Source organism: Ochotona curzoniae, unplaced genomic scaffold, assembly GCF_017591425.1.
Source record: "Ochotona curzoniae isolate NIBS_2020 unplaced genomic scaffold, NIBS_Ocur_1.0 scaffold_1037, whole genome shotgun sequence".
NCBI classification, from domain to species: Eukaryota; Metazoa; Chordata; class Mammalia; order Lagomorpha; family Ochotonidae; genus Ochotona; species Ochotona curzoniae.
Window position 1 is genome coordinate 6,711,304 of NW_024467083.1, and position 20,045 is coordinate 6,731,348.

At 50.1% G+C, this 20,045-nt stretch overlaps 1 protein-coding gene across 5 annotated transcripts in view; it reads left to right on the forward strand.

The window, feature by feature from the left end:
* SLC44A3 (solute carrier family 44 member 3) overlaps positions 1-20,045 on the forward strand; it is a 72,189-nt gene that overhangs the window by 18,321 nt on the left and 33,823 nt on the right. For all 5 annotated transcript variants that reach the window (XM_040998694.1, XM_040998693.1, XM_040998696.1 and 2 more), the window contains 3 exons: positions 812-936; positions 3,160-3,346; positions 15,274-15,439. In XM_040998694.1, the coding sequence (XP_040854628.1) occupies positions 812-936; positions 3,160-3,346; positions 15,274-15,439 (478 nt within the window). The remainder of the gene's footprint in view (positions 1-811; positions 937-3,159; positions 3,347-15,273; positions 15,440-20,045) is intronic.

Consider the following 20,045-nt stretch of genomic DNA (forward strand, 5'->3'; position numbering starts at 1 on the left):
TGAAGAATTTCTTCTGTGAAGAGAGACATAGATCAGTGCAGGAGAAGGGTATTGGAGACTGTGTGCTGCATCTGTCCTTTACCTCTGGGCTTTGGATTGTGAGTCTCACCAAAGGTTGTTTGGAAAGGTCTGTGGAGTAGGAACATGTGAGGGGCTCGAAGCATAGCAATTTACCAGCTGCTTTGGCATGGTACTATTATGACTGCACTGATTCATTCATTCGATTAGGCAGCTCTGCCCCCCAGCAGCTGGGTGCCCTGGAGCCCCATGAGGGCGGCCAGGCATGGTGTCTCCTGAAGGATGTTCTCCATCTGGACTAGTAGACATCTGTGACCTTCCCATAGTAACAAGGACATGGCATAGTGAGTGTTTGTACTGAAAGCTGTTTACAGGGACAGTGTCTTCAGGAGGAGCCTCTCATGTACTTATTCCCACAGGTCCAACCAAACCAACCTGGCTTTGTAGGTGAGCAGCCAGTACCTAAATCCCACAGGAATGTGTGGTGAAAATTTTAGACTTTGGACGCTCCCGTGGTCACACACACACACACACACACACACACACACACACAACCTGTGGGCTAGACTCCTGTGGTTCTGGGTCTTTCTGAGACAGACAGAGGTCCTAAGGCTAGCACATCCTCCACGGGCTGCCCCGGCTCTGCCCAGCCAGCCCTGCAGAGGGCAGCTGACAGCAGTGCAGTTCAGGGCCATTAGACCCTGTCTGGGCACAGCTGCCTGCTCTCCAGCAGGGATCAGACTCCTACCAGGCAGCTTCTCAGGGCCGCGTTCTAGTTGTGTGTGTTTTACAGTTGTCTGCGGCGTCTTGTGGTGGCTCTACTACGACTACACCAGCGGCCTCAGCATAGAGCTCGACACGGAGAGGGAGAACATGGAGTGTGTGTTGGGGTTCGCTATTGTGTCCACTGTCCTCACGGTAAGAAGCCTCATGCCAACGGGGCACCCAGTTGCCAGCCTAGACTCTGAAATCCAAGTCACTGAACCCTTGCCAGACTCAATGAACATTTGTTTTTCCTTCATGTCAGAGTGTGTGGGTCCATGACTCCATGCCCTCTCTGCATTTGAGATATTTAGGAATCAGTCAGAATCTCCAAAGGAGGAATAAAAAGGGGGCTTTGGTCTGGTTGATGGCCACTGTCATCCCAGTGCCACCTGAGGTGGAGGGATAAGTTTAGGAGTGTCTGATTTCCTGTTTGGGAGGAAGCCACCCCTTCCAGCCAATGGCTGCCTGGCACTCTCCAGAGCTCACAGAGCCCTTTGTTTCCAAACCTGCTGGCCTGTGGGGTTATTTTGGTTCTCAGAGAACCTGCCACGTCCTCAGAGCACCTGCTTATTGAAAACAGGCAGAGACTGCAGGAACTGGTTGTTGGCCACTGTGACCCAGTAAAGTCCTTTTGGCTAGGTCGGGGATTGGGTTCAGGTGACTGCTGGTCATCAGGGCTGGAGAGTGGCCCTACTGGGCACTCCATAGACAAATGACACCAGGAGCTTTCCCCAAGCTCAGCAAGTCTCTCAGCCACGGCTGGTTTTCTCTCCCTGGAGAAGTGCTTCAGTTCCCGGATGTTGGGGTCTCTCCTCTTCACTGGTAAGGGAAGTGCTAGGTGAGGCCGTGGGAGAGGGAGTTGCTTTCACCCATGTCCATTAGAACCCCATAGTGACTGGTGGGGAGGGCAGGATGCAGCCACGCCCTCAGGGGCAGAGTGAGCCAGCTCCACTCTCAACTTTAGAGCCCCAGATTCTTGGGCATCACCACTCTCACCCAGCTCCTACTGTGTACAGGGCTATGCACTTGGCAATGCAGCCAGCCAGCCATAAAACACGAGATAGCCCATGTCCCATGATAAGATGAAGGGCTACAGGGTGCTGTGGCATGTATGATGGGGGCCCAGCCCTTGCAGGTTGTGCTTCACCACTCACTGTGTAAGCCTGAGACATGCCTGGGCCTCCTCATCTGTGCACTGTGAATGCTATCTCCAGGTTGTCTATGGGGGTGTGGCCTCCCTCTCTCAAGGGGCATATCCATCATGGAAGCTCAAAGGTAACCCAAAGTGGGTGGGGCGAGGTCCTAATGCCCCCCGCAGGGCAGAGCCTGGTGCTCTGCTGGAGAACTCAGCAGGTTGTACAGCAAAGGGGAGGCCATGCCCTGGGAAGCCATTGGGGGTCCAGCTTTAGATCCCCACTAGCCAGCCTTGCTCCTCCTCCCACAAGGCATTGTACAGCTCAGGAACAAGCCCATCGGAAAAGAAAGCCAAGTGCAGTCACCCTTGTCCAGCTTTGGCCTCCAAGGGGAAGGAGGTGATGAGCCACTCTTTTCCTTTTCCCTCACTGCCCTTCCCTAGAGCAGAGGGAAAAGGGGGTCACCTGCCTTGCCTCTAATCTCTTCTTGTTCATCTCAACTTGTACCTCTCTGCCTTCCCATGTTACAACCCAGCAGTGACTCAGATAGCCTCAGTTAGTGGGGCTTGAATTGCAGAGAGACCCCTGCCCACTACCAGGACCAGCTGGGCAGAGTCTATGCCTGAGGTCCCCACAACTGCCTTACAGGCCAACTAGAGGACACTTTTCTAGAAGATGAGAGCCACCTGTGGACACTCTCTAAGCAGTTTCAACATAGCCTCCAGCAGCAACAGGTGCATTGGGGTGACTCACCCCAGGGCATCAGCTAGGAGGACAAGTGGAAATTCAGCTCCCTAAAGCTGCTCAGCCCAGAAGTGCCAGAGTCTGGTCCTGACCTCTGCTGCCTGCTTGCCTCGTCCAGGCAGCCTCGTCCCAGTCCAGGTGACACTGATCTCTGTCAAGATTGGGGGAAGCAGTGGATGAGAGGTGACCCATCCCTTCTAATGGGCGTCCTTGCAGAGTGTCCTGAAGTGTCATTCTCACTTTGTTCTCTTGCTGTCTGGAAACATCAGGAGTCTTTAAGGCAGGACCCCGTGTTGCCCATTCTACCTGTAAGCCAGGGCACAAGGGGCCAGCACACAACAGGGGCTCAAGGAAGGGTTTGCACATTGCTGTGTCCAATTGCAACAGAAGTGGAGAGCTTCTTCGCAGAGCTGTTGGCAGGGATGCAAGATAGTGGGATTTGTTTTGCCCTGTACCTGACATTCTGTTACCTTGAATCATGTGTCGCTTCTCTCACCAGGCCGTGCTGCTCACCCTGATTTTGGTGCTCAGGAAGAGAATAGGGCTGACAGTTGAGATTTTCCAAGTCACGCATAAAGCCATCCGCAGCACTCCGTTCCTGTTCTGGCAGCCACTGTGGACATTTGCCATCCTCATGTTCTTCTGGGTCCTCTGGGTGGCTGTGCTGCTGAGCCTGGGAACTGCAGGTAAGGGACTAGACAGGTCTGACATCTTGGAGCTGTTTCCAGAAGCCATCACCATTTCTGTAAGCACCACAGCCCCCGTGCAGCCCAAGGTATCTGATAACAGTGATGGAGCTGGGGCTCGGTTGGTTGGGCTTGGGAGAGGCCCAGGGGATGAGGGAAAGGAGTGGGAAATACATTTCCCTCTTTTATATGGACTTTAAATAAAGAAGGCTAGCTTGTGTTTCATGAGAGAATAGGTTCATAAAGGACTGAAAGCTTTAGGGAAAAGTATAAGACTCATATGAACAAAGAATATTTATCAAATGTCTCCAAGTTTAATTTCCTCCAAGGGAATTGGCCAGCCCCTATCAAGTCAGTAGGCGATAAAAGAAGGCAAAAAAGACTGTGTTTTAAAGTTTGTTGTGCCTAGCAGGCTCAGCTGAAGTTTAAAGCAAGTGCAAGTAGCAGTTCACATTGCTTTTATCCCAAAACTAAAAGTGATACTATATGCTATGTCCTCCTGTTACATCCAAACTGTGGCTCCCCACCAAAGGTATGCCTCAGGGCATGCAATGGTGCCTTGCTGAAACACAAACCCCTGGGTCCTATTCTCTTCTGAGATTCTGATTCACATGATTTGGGATGGAATGCATGTGTACATGTGTATGCCACCTCAAACCATGTGAATCTATATGTATATCCAGTTCTACAACACTGCCATTCTTAAGTGCTGACTTGTAAGGAGCTTGATGCCAGCATGTCTCATCGCACTGCTTCCTTCACTGATAACCACAGCAGCTAGCTGAGTGCTGTGTCGCTCTGCCTCTGGCCAAGCTCCCGATCACAGCACACATACTTGTGTCACAACGTGAGGCCATGTGGGCTGGCAGCCACAGAGAGCCTGAGGACGGGCAGCTGGAAGGTGGGCTTCCTTTTGAGAGCACCACTCTTGGTCTTCAACACCTCTTCTTGATCTGCTCAGCCTCAGATTCACACTCAGATGTGAACACAAATGAGCAAGTTACTTTCTGAGACTGTCTCACCACAGCAGGTGTCAGAGCCACAAAGTGAATGATGTGCTTTAACAGTTGGGTCAAGTGTGTTTTGTCCCTAAATGGCTCTGCTTTGATGTAAGAGCTGCTATGCAGCAGCTTCTTGGGCCCAGTTCCTTTCCATCTCTGCTGGAGTGGTCTAATGGCTCACTGTCATGGCCAGCAGGCTCCCCAGAAGTGGCAGACCTCGGAAGCCCTGATTCCTAAGTGCAGAGTGCCCTAGAGGCAGTCTGTTCTGCAGAGGGAGTCTGGAAGCTTACCAAGGACCTGTGGTGAACTTCTGGTCATTGTCAAGGAAGCAGCCTTGTCTAAACAGATACATCCTGTCATCAGTCAGCACGATGTTGTTTTCTGGGAGTGAATGAAAACTCAGAAGAACTCAGAAGCACTGATTTCTCTCTCCAGTAGATGAAATCCATCAGGAAGAGAGCCGTGCTAGCCTAACCAAGGACCCAGGAACCTTTTTTCTTGTTCCGTATCTTCCATCATTTGCATCCACTTTGTGGTTGAAACAGGCACTCCTGCTCCGACTACTATGTGTTTTTTCTCAGGATAGTGACGGGGGAAAGCCGAGTGACCCTTTCTGCAGGTCGCAGGCAGCACTTCCCACTCGCCTCATTGGCCAAATCCTAATTCCATAGCACAAGTATATGCACAGAAAGGCAGGAGATGTGATTCCCCTGGGAGCAGCCATGCACAGTTCAAACCCAAGAGAAAAGGGAGGCAGATGTGTCCACTAGAGCGACACTGGGCAGCCTTCCTCAGGCTTGCTCCCTTCCTGTCCACTCAGTCCCAGTCGCAAAGGAGGACCATGGCCTTGGCACGAGAAGGGATCGTGTTGAAGCTTCCTGCATATCAGCTGTGCACTGGGCATTTGTCACATCCTCCCCTCTAAGCATCACATTCCCCTTGTGGTTTATGCACTATTGTGTTCAAGTTACAAGGAACAAGGCAGGGGTTCTTCATAAGTCGGTTGGTGGACTTCATTTAACTAGAGCTAGGAGTGCAATGAGTCCCTCGTTCAAAGCAAATACATAAACACTAGATCTTCTCGGGTTTTTCTATTCAAGATGAAGCACCATTGAAGGCTATAGGAACTGCCTTCCTCATGCAGGCGTTGGCCATGGAGTGACCACAGTGTGCAGCTGCTGGGCAACATGGCAGCCAGAGCCAGTGGGAGTGCAGTGTGGCAGGAGGTGCCAGGGGTCAGAGCACTGGGAAGTGGCTCGGAGGGATGTGCAGAGCTATTGGCCCTAGAAAATTGTCCAGCAGTACGTGAAATCTTAGAAAGCAGAGTATAGGATCATGGTCTACAGGGTCTGAGTGGCCCGACCCCAGGCTGTTATTAGCTGTGGATCTGGATGAAGTGGGCTATGTCTGTGAACAGTACCCGGCAGGGCCCATCTGTCCTTCCTTTAATTCACAGTATTTGGTGAGCACTGAAGGGAGGAGGCGCTGGGTGAGGCACTAGAGAAAGAAAGATGGAGAACAGGACCCCAGTGGTCTCTGCTCCCCATACTGCAAATCGAGCAGATAGACTGACCACTGGACCTGCTCACAGTAAGCATTGATGAACATGATGACGGGAAAGTGCGGCGAGCCCCAAGAGCAGCAGGACTGTCCCGCTACCTCGGTTGTGTCTGTCAGGGAAGGCTTCTCCCAGGATGAGCTCCCTATTCATCTGTTTTCTGTTGATAGAACAAAATACCCCGGGCTGGGCCATTTAAAATGAACACAGGTTGATTTAGCTCACAGCTTTGGAGGCTGAAAGTGCAAGCAGCAGTCCCTGCCGGCTCTGGGAAGGACCTCACGGCAGCTGGCATCATATGGGAGTGCAGGCATGAGCATCCCATGGGCATGCAGGAAGCCCAGGGCGGGGGGAGGCATCAGGCTAGCCTCAAACAGCCATCTTTCCAGAACAAACCAGTGTCGCGTTAGAACTAGCTGTATCCCTGCAGAATGCCAGCAGCCCAGTTCCTAATCACCTCCTACTGTGCTCTACTTCTTAAGGAGCCCCCTGCCTCCCAGCATCTCCACGCTGGAGACCGAGTGGCCACCAGATGGACCTTTGGGAGACAAGGCACTTTGCAACCCTGGCAGGCTGGAAATCAGTAGAAGGGGATTCTGGGAAAAGAGAACTAGGGGGTGGGGCCAGGGAGAGAGACATTCTCACCTCCCTGGCTCCGTGGATTCCCCCTATTTGGGCCTGCGTTGGGCTCATGGCCTACAGAGCCATGAGCTGCCTTAGCTGCTGGGATTGGGACCAGGACAGTCAAGGAGGCCAGGAGCTTGTACTTTGGGTCTGAAGGAAATGTGGTGTTAGGGATCCTGTGCCAAGAGTGACCATTCTCCATCACCAGAAGGAGCAAGACGGCAAGGGTGAGAGGCACAGGAGGCCACACAGGGAACGGGGCCCATGAGCTAGGGTCAGCAACTTCAGGGCACAGGGTCGCTGTTCCCCTCCCCGCTCAGGTCGGGCATCAGACAGGCCATCACAGCCACATGACTCTCCTGCCACTCGCTGTGAGCTGACCCAGGTGCACAGAACCCCTTTTGTCTCCCAGAGTCTGTCCACGTGGTGCCAGAGCGGCCCATGGGCAGGTCAGCAGCCACAGCCCGCAGATCTGCGGAAGGTGCCCCAGCTGCACTCCCGGGAGGCTGTCTGTGCACCCTGCACAGAGCATGCGCGACTCACTTCACGTCCCTTCCAACAGCTGCATGAGCGCAAGGTCTGTCTTCAGTCTGGGGACTGCTTTTGCGGAAGGGTTTCCAAAGTAGGCACAGAAAAAGCTGAGAGGATCATATTTGGCCAGGTGAACTATTTCTCTCGTAACCCTCAATCTGTCAACTCGCTGACATACTCTGGCTTGTTAGGGACTTACTCCAACAAAACAGAACAAACAAGTCCAGTCTGGGACAGGTGGAAAGTGCAGTTACCCTGGCGGTCCAGCAGGTGCCGCTCGTGGGTTGGAAGGAGCCAGGATGATCTGTTCACTCCGGGTTGCCGGGTTATGACGGTTTAGTAGCCAGAAGTCTATGCAATGAAAAAAAATGTAATAAAGAAATGCAGGGAGCGTTCCCTCTAGCTGCGAGATGCGGTTAGAAGAGGTAGATGCACAGTGTGTACGTTTGATAGGCAAAGGCCCAGGCTTGGTAAGCAGACAGCGGAGGAGACCCGGAGTCCAGGCTAGCTCTGGTTCCGTGGATGCTAAGCCTCCCTGCCTGCTTCCTTTTGCCACTGTGGTAATGGGAAATGGAATGAAACCCCCTCACAAGGATGAACTAACTCGCACCAAACAATGTTTAGTACCAGCTGCAGCCTGTGGTTCATTCTGAGCTCTTCCTGACATATTTTGAGAAGACAGTTTAAAAGGACATTGTCCATTTTTCTAGATTTTTTTAAGAGGATTACAAGATAATCGAAGTTATTTCACAAAAGCCTGCTAGTGACCACACCCTGCCCCAGGAGGAGAGTGAAGGGAGACTGCACGGGAGAGACTGGGAGCAGCTGCTGCTTTCCAGGCGTTTAGGGTCAGTCTGGTAGGTGAAAGGAAGGGACAGTGCCATCTGCATTTCTGTGCCATTGCTCCCGCTGTGGTCTCCTTCCAGAAGCACCTTCCCAACTCCCATCCCAGCTCTGTGTCCCACACTGCTTCACAAGTTACTCGTTCTCCAAGATCTGATTCAGGAGTGAGATTTCTACTTGAGAAGCAGAGAGAAACCCAGAGAGTGCTCTGGTCCACTGGCCCACTCCGCAGGTGCCAGCAGCTTGACCCAGGTCTCCTACGTGAGTGGCCAGGGCCCAGCTTTGGGGGCCATCACTGCTGCCCCGCCCCCTCAGGTGGGCCATGAGCAGGAAGTGGGAATCATGACCTGAAGTGGAACGTCAGACCCAGGCATTCCAGTGTGGGACATGGGCATCCTAACCAGCGGTGGGCCGGATGCCTGCCCCTGAAACATGGTGCTTTGGGCCAAATTTGTTTTCTATTTCTGAGGTGCACTTGGGTAGGTCGGCCCTGCAGGATTGTGTGTGTGCTCCATTCTTGGAGCAGGCGTGTATTCCATGCTCACTTGGTGTGGCGTGCTGGGCTTGCTGAGTGCCCTGGGTGCTCAAGATACAGTGCTGAGTAAAATCCGGGCCCTGTGCTCCACTTCCCTTACATGTTAGTGAGTGGCGACAGAAGTGATGTGTAAGTGTATGTCCCTGGGGACAAGCGCCATGAAGAACAATAAAGCAAGCCTGTCATCATGCCACAAGAATCAGAGCCCCTGGAGGCGGGGGCTGGTTGTTTCCACCCTGTGCCTCCTGGCTCAGCAAGCCACACCCTAGGAGCGCCAGTTGCACAGGCTTGGGGAAGGAATCCACACCAGTGAAGGAGAGGTGTGCGTGGGGGGAACCGACCAAGCTGTGGTCTGTCTGTGGGTGCATTTTTACCTCTTTATCCCTAAGCCTCATTCCTCCAGGGCAGAAACCTGTCCCACTGGGAGACTCAGACACCATGGCAGGGGGTGGGGGAGGAGAGTGCCGTCTTGGAGGGCCAACAGATCCTGTGACCTGTCAGCTGACAGGGACCCAAGGAAACACACGGAATGTGCTAGAAAGTCGAACCCCTTCACGTTGGGCCTGCTTCCTGCGGGAAGTCATCTTAACCAGCTGGCCTGGCTGCCTTAAGGAACTGCCAGTGGTGATAACGTATTACCTTAGCCGTCCAGTCCGCCTTGCTGATAACACTCCGGGTTCCCAGCAGCCATGTGGTGCCTCTGCTCCAGGCGGCTTGGGTGCTGCTGAGAAAGAACTCAGCTAAGCTGCCTGTAGATCTCTGATGGGGTTTATCACCCATTCACCCAACAAATGTTTATCTGACATTTATTGCGTACCAGACCCTGTCAGATGCGAGACATGAAGCTTTTTCTGTTTGGGAAGGTGGAGAGAGACAGAAGAAATCAGGGAACTCGGTGGTAGTGTGAAAGTTAATAAGTGGAGAAAAATAAAGCAGAGATACATACTAGGAAATGCATGGGGCAGCATTGTTTTTTTGTTTTTAAGATTTATTTATTTTTATTGGAAAGTTGGATTTACAGAGAGGAGAGCAGAAAGATCTTCCATTCACTGGTTCACTCGCCAGATGGCCACACTGGCTGGAGCTAAGCCGATCCAAAACCAGGAACCAGGAGGTCCTTCCTGGTCTCCCGCACAGATGCAGGGTCCCAAGGCGTTGGGCCATCCTCTACTGCTTTCCCAGGCCACAGGCAGGGAGCTGGAAGGGAATCCGAACAGCCAGGATATGAACCAGTGCTCGTATGAGATCCAGGCAAGGCAAGGATTGAGCCACTGAGCCATCGCACCAGGCCCAGGAGTGCAGTTTTAAGCTGGGTGATGAGGGCCTCATTGATAAGGTGATACCTGGCCAAAAGTTTGAAGATGAGGGCTGATGCCTGAGGCAAGGGGACATAAACATCACGGGTAGAGGGATTGGCAAGAAAGCCTTGCCAACTGAGCAGAGTGGTGTGGGAGGGCATGGGGTCAAGATCCCAGGGCTTACTGGCCTTCAGAGGAACTTTGAATCCTCATCTGCTGTGGGGAGTCTTATCAGGATTTTAAACGGAACAGAAACATGACCTGACTTCCGGCTTAATCACAGTGGTCAGGGAGCAAATGGTTGTAGTGACCCCGAATAGGGTCATCATGGTGAAGTGGTGTGACTGGTCGTGTCTACTGTGAGGTTGTGGGGTCTCTTGTTAGAGGAGGTGACAGTAGATTCTGAGGTTTGCTGTCCTGAGCAACTGCAACATGATGACAATCAGCTGAGGCAAGGCATAAAGTTGAATTGAGTTTTAGGGGTAGACTGGAACCTGAGGTTTTGGCCGTGTTCATTGAGATACCTTGTAGACATCCATTGGGTAGTGAGGTGTGAGTCTGAAGTTGAGAACGGGGCACAGTCCAAACTACAGGTGTACATGTAGGAAGTTAATGCATCTGAATAGTAATTTGAAACCACAGGTGGAGGATGAATGTGGATAGTGAGAAGGGAAGAAATCCAAAGCTGGTGCATTGAGGCACGTAGGTGTCCAGATGCCCTGGAGAAAAGGAAGTACCAGCAAAGGAGATAGACAGAAAGTGGGCCCGGGAAGGAGGAGGAAGAGCCTGGTGTGCTGGATTCAAGGGAGTTTAGGTCATCCCGTGTGTCAAATGCTGCGGAGTCTAGCAAGATCTAAGGGCTAGCCACTGTGTGTAGAAAGCTGGAGGGGAAGCAGACCAGTTTTGGAGAAGAGGTGAGATTGACAGCTGGAGCAGATAAACACCTGCACCTGCCTTGGCGTGCCTGGATCTGATGCTCAACGCCAACCTCCAGCTTCCTGCACGTGGGCAACTTTGGAGTCAGCAGGTGACAGTTCGCACCCGTGGGTCAGACCCAGTCTCCTGGCTTCAGCCAGCCCAGCCAAGCTCAGCTCTGGATGTTGTAGGTTATTTTGGCGTAAATCAGTAAAGGAGAATTCTCTTTCCTTGTCTGTCCACCTTCAAATAAATAGGTAGAAAATCCTTTTTGTAAAAGCAATCAAATTTAAAACTGGGCAGGGGCATATGTGTGGCACAGCAGTTAATATGCCAGTTGGAGTCAAGTTCCTATTCCACATGAGAGCCAGCATCTTGCTCTGGGTACCATGGGAGGTGGCACGTGGTGGCTTACCTGATCAGATCCCTGTCACTCATATGAGACTGAATTTCTGGCTTTAGTTTCACTCATGCCTGGCTGGGACAAGCATTTAGCGAGTAAGCTAGCAACTCTATGACTCTCTTTCTCTGCGTGTGTATCTGTGTATTTGTTTCTCTTCTTCCCTCCCTCTTCTAGCTGTCTGTATCTCTCTCTGTCCCGGCATTTCAAATAAAGGCACTTTAAAAAATTTTAAAGTAACAAGATATTTTAAAAAGTAAAAGTTTGCAGTTTGCTGAAGTTGGGACAGTACAGTGATAACCATCACGACGTACATGATGGTCAAAGCCAGACCTGCAGCCACCACCCCAGGGTCGTCCCGTCTACGTTAAAAGTTCCACGGGGAATGTGTGGCCCAGATCGTTTATGGCACGTACCAAAGCTGAGCCTGGAGCCAAGCTGAGAGCCCTTACAACCACCAGTGCCAGAGGGCCATTTAATTTGGTCTGTATCAACAGTCTGATTCCTTTTGACACCCGTTAGCTACCCTTCGTGATAGCTGCAGCCCTGTCCTGCATGGCAACAAAGCAAAGGGTGGTTTCAGAGGGTGATCTTGCACGCACTGACACAACCGTCCAGGAGAGGGCAGTCGTGTCCCTAAGCATGTCTGCCCCACCCACCCTGCGGGTCTGCACACATGGACTCCAGGCTGAATTTCGTTTCATGGTTCCTCCCCATCCCCCCACCCCCCATTCCCGAAGCTGGAGTTCCTGATTCCTGTAGGTGATTTGCAGGAAGCAATAATTCTTAAACAGCAGTTTTGCCCTCAGGTGGCACCTGTCAGGATCTGGAGGCATTTGGGACCATCGTAAATGGGGAGGGGAAGGAAGCCTGAGGGTAGAAGCGAGGCCTGCTGCTTAACACAGCCCCACCCCCACAGAGAAGCATCTGGTCCAAACTGCCCATCCCAGCGTCGTGTGGGGGAAACACGGCCATAGGGAGACATCTATCAACAGCCTGGAAAAATTGTCTTGAACAAATAGAAAACTTTAAAACTTTTATTTATTGGAAAGGCAGTGACAGACATGTCCATCACAGCCAGAGTGGGTCCCACAGGAGCACCAGGGGCCTGCCTCCCTGGGGCCACTGCCTACTGCCTTCCGGCATGCGTATTAACAGGAAGCCAGAATCCCAAACACAGACACTCCAATATCGGGTGTGGGTTCCCAGGCAGATCTTCACTGCTGCGCCAAACAGCTGCTCTGGAGATGGTTTTGATAAAGACAATCCAAAGCAGCTCTGCAGAATCAAAGCTAACAGGTTTTGTTCTTTAGTGGTGGGGGAGGGGGCGAAGGTTTTAAGGTCTGTGTTGGTCTTGACTCAGCACCTCACCTGCTCTGCTTGCTGCCTATGACCACCAGGGTGTGCAGCTGAGGTATGTGGGACTGTGTGGTAGACAACACAGGGCATCCTTAGGGACATGACACATACACCCAGACAACACAGGACATCCTTAGGGACGTGACTGACACACATACACCCAAATAACACAGGGCATCCTTAGGGACGTCACACACACACACACACACACACCCAGACAACACAGGACAGCCTTAGGGACGTGACTGACACACATACACCCAGACAACACAGGGCATCCTTAGGGGATGTCACACACACACACACACACCCTGCCCGGTAGTCTCCACAGCCTGTGTCCTAGCCGTGGGATTTTCTGGAGGAAATACTGCTCCTGCCCTGTGGAGATGTTCCCTGACCTGTGTGGTACTGTAAACTTGCTCTTGCAAAGCCATACGAATGGGCTCTGGAGGAGGAAGCGTGCGTTCTCCCCCTAAGCGGGAAAGCCACGGCACCAGCATCCCCATTGTGAGGGGCTGCCCAGCTACTCTGGGAATGTTTCAGCAGAAGCATGTGTATTCATCCCTGCCTTACTGAAGTAGAGATGGCTTTCAAGCCCAGGCCAGCCCCTTGTTCAATCACCTGTTACTCTTTCTTTAAAATAAGTCAAGCTGGTTTACTTTTTAAACGAATTTGTTATTTGGCAGGGGCAGTTGCGGAGAGAGGAAGAAAGGTCTTCCACCTGCTGGTTCATTCTCCAAGTGGCTATAATGGCTGGGGCTGACCAGGCCATAGCCAGGGGCCAGGAACTTTTTCCAGGTCACCTACATGGGTGCAGGGACCCAAACACCAGGACCATCTTCTGATACATTCCCAGGAGTCTCGGCAAGGAGCTGGATCAGAAGTGGAGTAGCCAGCATCCATTTGGATTCCGGCACTGCAGGCGACAGCCCGACTCAGTACACCACAGTGCTGTCCCCACCACCACCCCGCTCTTTCCGACAGCATGGCTTTTGTTCAGCAGGACAGAACGTATAAGCAAAGAAGATGAGCCTTCATCGGTGGGACCAAGTTTGGTCTATAGCGTAAGGATCCTGGCACCTTAACCTTGTGCACAGATCCTATTGTGAACGTCTCAAACAAACGCTCATAATGAACCCAGAGACAATTTATACCTACTGTAGGAAACAGGAAGCCATCTTTAAACCTTATTCAGGTTGTAGCCGTCACCAACGTCAAGGGCCTGTCTTCTCCCTTGCAGTAGTTTATTGACAATCCTCAAGGCACAGGGGAGAGGGCTTGGATGCAGGAGGCAAGTCACTGTATGGGACTCATGCATTTTGTGTTGGAGTGTGTCGGTTCAGATTCTACCTTCACCTCCACTTCCGGCTCCCTGCTAATGTGTTTCCTGGGAGGCGAGCCTGATGGCTCCATGCTTGGAACTCTGCTACCCGGTGGGACACCCAGGTTACCTTCCCATCTTCTGGCTTCAGCCTGGCCCAGCCCTACCCGAGCAGGTGTTTAGTAAGTGACCCATGAGATGGAAGATCTTTATCCATCTCTGTGTCTCTGCCTGAAGTGAGTGTAAATAAAAAACTTCCTGTAAAAAAATCAAACTCAGGCCCAGCATGATAGCTCACTTGACTGAAAATTGACTAAAAATGCCTTAAAGCACTGGGATCCCACAGGGGCGTTGGTTTTGTGTCCCAGCTGCTCTACTTCCCATCCAGCTCTCTGTTTGTGGCCTGGGAAAGCAATTGAGGATGGCCCAAAGCCTTGGGACCCTGTGCCCATGTGGAAGAACCGGAAGAAGCTCCTAGCTCCTGACTTTGGAGTGGCTCAGTTCCAGCTGTTGCAGTCACTTGGAGAGTGAACCAAAAGATGGAAGATCCTTGTCTCTGTCTCTTCTTCTCTCTGTAAATCTGCTTTTCCAGTAAAAATAAATAAATCCTAAAAAAAAAGAAAAGTTGACTATAGTGGGAGGACATCTGAAAATCAAACGCCGGATGACTAACCAGTCTCGGCAGAGCTGCTGCTCCTCAGTGAGGGCAAGCCAGGCGGGCGTGGCCGTGAGAGTGGCACAGCCCTGTCAGAGCGGCTTTCCCTGCCTGTGCTCCTGCCATGGAATCATCACCGTCACCATTAGCGCTCAGGGAGCGATGTTCTGCACTAGGCCCCTCTCCCATGCGCATTCTGTCATCTCATTCCATTCCCAAGCGACTGCCAGCAAGGAGGACCTAAAAGGCCAGGTGACACGTTCTGGGAAGGGGTTAGGTGAGATTTGAAACTAAGAAGTTATACAAGTGCTCAAAGAGTTTGCTTTTGACGTGAAATCTGAACAAAATCCTATGAGAAAGAGATGATCCTTTTGGTGATGTATTCTCCATAACACAGTCCTTCCTAATGGCTTTATAAAATCTTTTTATTTTCTTTTAAGTATTGTTTATATAGTTAAGAGGAATACACTCCTATGTGGGGCTCCGAGTCTTTCTCATGGCTTTGTAGGGTTTCATCAGTGTAGTGAGTTCAGTCAGCTTCGCAAACCACAGGTTTGGGGGTCAGCCTCATCCTTCTGCCAGTCCGAAGCAGTGAGACTTCACCAACGTGCCTTGACCCTTGCCAACCTCGGGTTGCACATCTAGAAAGTGGGGTGAAAATTGGAGCACTTAAGAAGTTCCTGCGCGTTGTCGGCCCAGCAGTCACTATAATGACTGTCATGCCACATCTTGAATGTGTGTTACCAATCTTTAGTTTTTGCTTTGAGGACAATGGAGCTGGTAAATGCCATTGAGGGGTTCAGCCTTTTTACATCTGGCTTTCATGTTGTGCTAAAGGCCAAGTGTGAAGAAAGTGATGGAAAGCATGCTTGTGTTTGAAACTTTAGGGACTGCCCAGGTTACTGAAGGTGGCCGGGTGGACTACGAGCCCCTGGCAGGCATCCGGCTCATGTGGTGGTACCACCTGGTGGGCCTCCTCTGGACAAGTGAGTTCATCCTGGCATGCCAGCAGATGACCATCGCGGGAGCCGTGGTCACTTCTTACTTCAACAGGTGAGTTTGGCATTTCCGCTGTTTCGGATTGCTTTGTGTGGTACTTGAGTGTAACCTTTGACTTGATCCTTTAAGGAGATTGATACGAATCAAAGATTAAATTATGATTTAGGCTGGGTGATCATTTGGTGGTAAGAAGAAAAGTCCCACCTCCAGTTTGTCCCACTTCCAAGAGAATGAAGAAGTCAAAGAGGGAAGTGGTCATGTTGTTTGGAATGGAGACACACCTGAAAGAAAAGGCCGAATTCTCTGAGACGTGTTCAGTCCTCTTAACGTCAGAGTTGAAAAAACAAACAAGCAAGCGAATCCTGGCCTTTTTGGCATATTCCTCAGTATGTTGTGTGAGACTCTTGTCCAGAGTAAAATCAGGAGAATGTTTTAAATCATGAAGATATTCTGTGCTACTATAAAATATGCTCCATGTCTATATAGCTAAGCACTAGTGAATCAATGACCTACTGCTGTGTTCATACTCCATTACCTCATGGAAGTGAGCACATGCATGCACACACACACACACACACACACACACAACGCACACCCTTTGCTTCTTCTGCATGAGACTCACCACCTCCACCAACAAGCCTACCAGGACCAGGGCAATGACAGGGTTGGCCTTGAGACAGGAAGCTGACTCCCCGCAGGGCAGGTCATCCGCTTGGTCCAAATGAATAGATAAACAGGAGTTTTCATGGGGTGAGACAGTCAGTCCGTGATGATTCATGCTTGGGAGCAGTTACCCCTGGCCATCAAGGGCACGGTAGGAGTTTCACATAGTCCTGCTGTGTGAAGGCCTGGTCCTTAGAGACCCTGGCAATCCACCAAGCAACTCTTACCCTTGGCATTGAGGACCTCAAGGCTGTGGGAAATGGAAGATGCACTTTTGCTTGCTCCTGAGAAGGGAAGCAAAAATTCCTCTCCCCCAATGGGCCAGCAGGTAGAGTGTGTTTAAGGTATTTTCTTAGAATCACAACTGAAATATTTTCAATGGGGATATTTGGTTTGGAGTTCCCAAGAAGCATATGCATTTTTAAATTTTTTTTTAAATTTTATTCATTTATTTAAGAGATTTCTTCTTTTTTTAATTCGTAAGGCAGATTTACAAAGAAGGAGAGAAAGAACTTCCATCCGCTGGTTCACTCCTCAAGTGACCCCAAACTGCCAGAGCTGAGCCGATCCAAAGCCAGGAACCAGGAGCTCCTTCCTGGTCTCCCACACAGATGCAGGGTCCCAAGGATTTGGGTCATCCTCTAATGCTTTCCCAGGTCACAGGCAAGGAGCTGGATGGGAAGTGGAACAGCCAGGGTACAAACATGCCCCTATGGGATGCTGATGCTTGTAAAGGGAGGATTACCAACTGAGCCATCACACCGACTAGAAGCACATTCATGCATATGCATTTATCTCATAATTCCTTCTCATGTCTGAAACATACTCCTCTCATCCCCATCCCCCAAGTCACTAAAGGATGAAAAAGGAAGCATGCACTAGAGTGGTGATAGCCGCATCGGCGAGAGGTAAGAAGCTTGAGGCCAGGGGAAGAGCTGGCCGGAGGATGTCAGCTGAAGGCTTGGCCAACCCTGGAGGCCTGCCTGTGTCGGCTGCATGCAGTGGCACAAGGTTGCTCTGGAGCCACCAAATCCCAGCAAGACCCAGAAATTCAAGGAACAAATAAACTTCCAAGAGTAAGTTTAACACCCACCCCCTCCTCCTTTTCTCCCTTCTCCTCCTACACAACGGAGGATGGGAACTTTGCTCTCCCTTGACCTGTAAGCCAGGACAGGGTCTGGACTTGGGGTGCATGACCCAGCAGGGGCAAGGGCCAGACTGTGTGCTGAGTCCAGAGGACCCTGCTGCTAACTCACATTGTGTAGCTCAGCGCTGGGGGCAGAGAGGCCTTAGCTAGAGACCAGAGACTTCCCCACTGAGGACGCTGCCTGAGCCAAAGCAGAGACCTACAGATACTGTCCTGCGGAGACCCTCAAAGAAACAAGCTCCCCCTGAACAGCAGAGTGAGGCCCAGTGAGCAGCAAGCAGCCCACTCATCCAGGGCTTCCACGTCACCCTGTAGCCCTCACTCTGAAGCTGGGACTGGAAACTTTTGACTATGAAGCATGTAAAGAAGGGAGAGGTCAAAATGGGCAACTAAAGCAAAAGGAATTGGGAAAACAGACACGGTGCAGGATACTGAACAAAACCATACACAATTTACAATAACAAAATAAAAGCATACTGCATGAAGAATTAGTGCATGTAAATTAAGACTCTACTCCCCCCAAAAGAATGAGAGAGCCAGAAAAACACATTAAGAATTAAAGCTATGATTGTAGGAGTGAATTTTGTATTAAACTTTAAATATATGAAGTTGAACATTGCTGGAAGCTCAAACAAAAAGAGATTTTAAAAAACAAAACAGAAAGAACACAAAAAGGATAAATTTAGGAAATTCAACTTCTGACTAACATGAGTTCCAGAAATAACAGGAAAAATGTTGTTGTTATTAAACAGAGAGAATTATCATAGAAAATTTCCCAGGGTTGTAGAACAGGAATAAAGGGAAGATTCCAGAAGCTTCTTGAAGGAGAGAAAAAAAAAATTGTAAAGGGTCAGGAACCAGAATAGGATGTGAGCTTGAACAGCAGCAGCTCTCAGAAGGGAGGCAGCCAAGCAAGGCTGGCACAGTTCTGGTTAAAGATGCTTCCAGTGTAAGATTTTAAATCTTTTCCTAATGCCAATCAAGGAGAAAGAAGAGTCACATTCAGACATACACAGTACTCTGAAAATCTCACTCTCTACAGCCCGTCTAGGAAGAATGTTCCCCACTGAAACTCGTCAGGAAGCCAGAGAGGAAAATCTGAGTTTCAGAAAGTAGGTGGCAGCCCAGGCGTGAGAGAAGGGAATTCCTAAAGAGGTAGCTGTGCAGCAGGTGCAAGAAGCAATGAGTGCCAGGAGCGATGACACCTTGAAGAGACAAAGAAATAGAGAATAGACTGAACGGGCTCGAATGGGTTGAGAAGAGTTTGACACCTTAGTGAACATGTGGGGATGCCCACAGAAAATCAAGTGGGGAAGTGGGGAATAATTATCAGCACCAGAAAGAAAAAAAAAGGAACGTTGCACAGGAAAGGAAAGAGTTGCTTGGATTAGGTGTGAATATTTTTCACCATGCACATTACTTTTGTACTGATGATGTAAATACCAAGCATCAATGAAAATTTTGACTTTAATTATATTGGGAGAAGGGAGGATGGGTGAATGAGTGTGTGGAGGAGGGAAGTGGTTTTGATGGTATAGAAAAAGCAAACCCAAATCTTCCATAGTTAAGAGACCTGTCTGAAACTGAAAAATTAAGACATAGCCCTAAGAACATGTAACTGTGCAGTGTGGAGTAAGTTCCAGAAAAAACCGCTTAGATAGACTCCTCAGGGAGAGAGAATTAAGGATGGAGGGAAAAAAAAAACTGCTCAATTTTTCTATTAAGCCTGGGCTTAAGAAAAGAGAGAGCAAGGTTTATTTATTTGTTTGACAGACAGAGCTACAGAGATAGAGATCTTCCAAATGTCAATTCACTCCCCAACTGGCCACAACAGTTAGGAGTGTGCCAGGTGGAAGCCAAGAGCCAGGAGCTTCATCCGGGTCTTCCACATGGGTTAAGTCTGGCATTTGAAAATACTTTGTCTACTTCTTTGATCTTAAAAATAATTTAAAATAAAGCCCATGGATATTTTTAGCATGAATATTTCATTTTTTTTTATCAAGTTCTGCTTTCTTTTTGGCTTCCTGTGTAAATTTGAAACCTCGGGTTTTTTCTTATCTCAAAGTTCACAATTCTTTAATACCATGTCCTCTCTAGCACACGGGATGAGGGTGAATTATAGCCAGAAAGCATTTGTCTTTGTCATTCACCTAAGCTCAGAAAGGGCTGGAGAGCTTGTCTACAGGCTGTCCAAGTGCCAGGCTATGGGCAGCCTGCAAAATGTACCTTTTAGAGCCATTTGCTTGAAGGGCCGTTGTCAACTGAGTGCCATCAGGGGTGCTGTTAGGCGAGTGGGAAGAAGGAACTACAGCCATTTAACTCATAGAAGGGACACTTGAGGCATGACTTCATCGTCATTTTCAAATACACAAAAGATGGATTCCAGCTGTTCTGGATCTGCTAAGGAGGAAGAGAGGAAGCAGCTTCATAGCAGAGCCAAAGCAAGGGATTTGGATGGAGACGAATGCATTTCCCCACCTGAACAAGAGTTCCGCAGACAGCAAAAGAGCCCTGTTCTTTACACCATAGATAAGTCCCATTATCTCTAGGATTGGCAGAGATGAACTTTACAACTCCCCTGCCCCATCATGCAGAGATTTTACTGAGAGAAAATCAAGAAAGGGACATGGCCTTTGAAGGGTCCTGGAAGTTCTCCCTGACTCTCGCCCAGCTACACATTGGAGGCCACCAGCCTGTGCAGCCAGGCTTGGTTCAAAATCCTCATTGCCAAAACTCAATAGTGCCAGGAGAGTTGTTTCCTGAACATTAGGCTGGTTCTAACTGGAGCCAAAGCTTGTTCCTCTACCCTGAAATTGCCTGCTCTGCTTTATGCTGTGTTGTCCAAGGGCA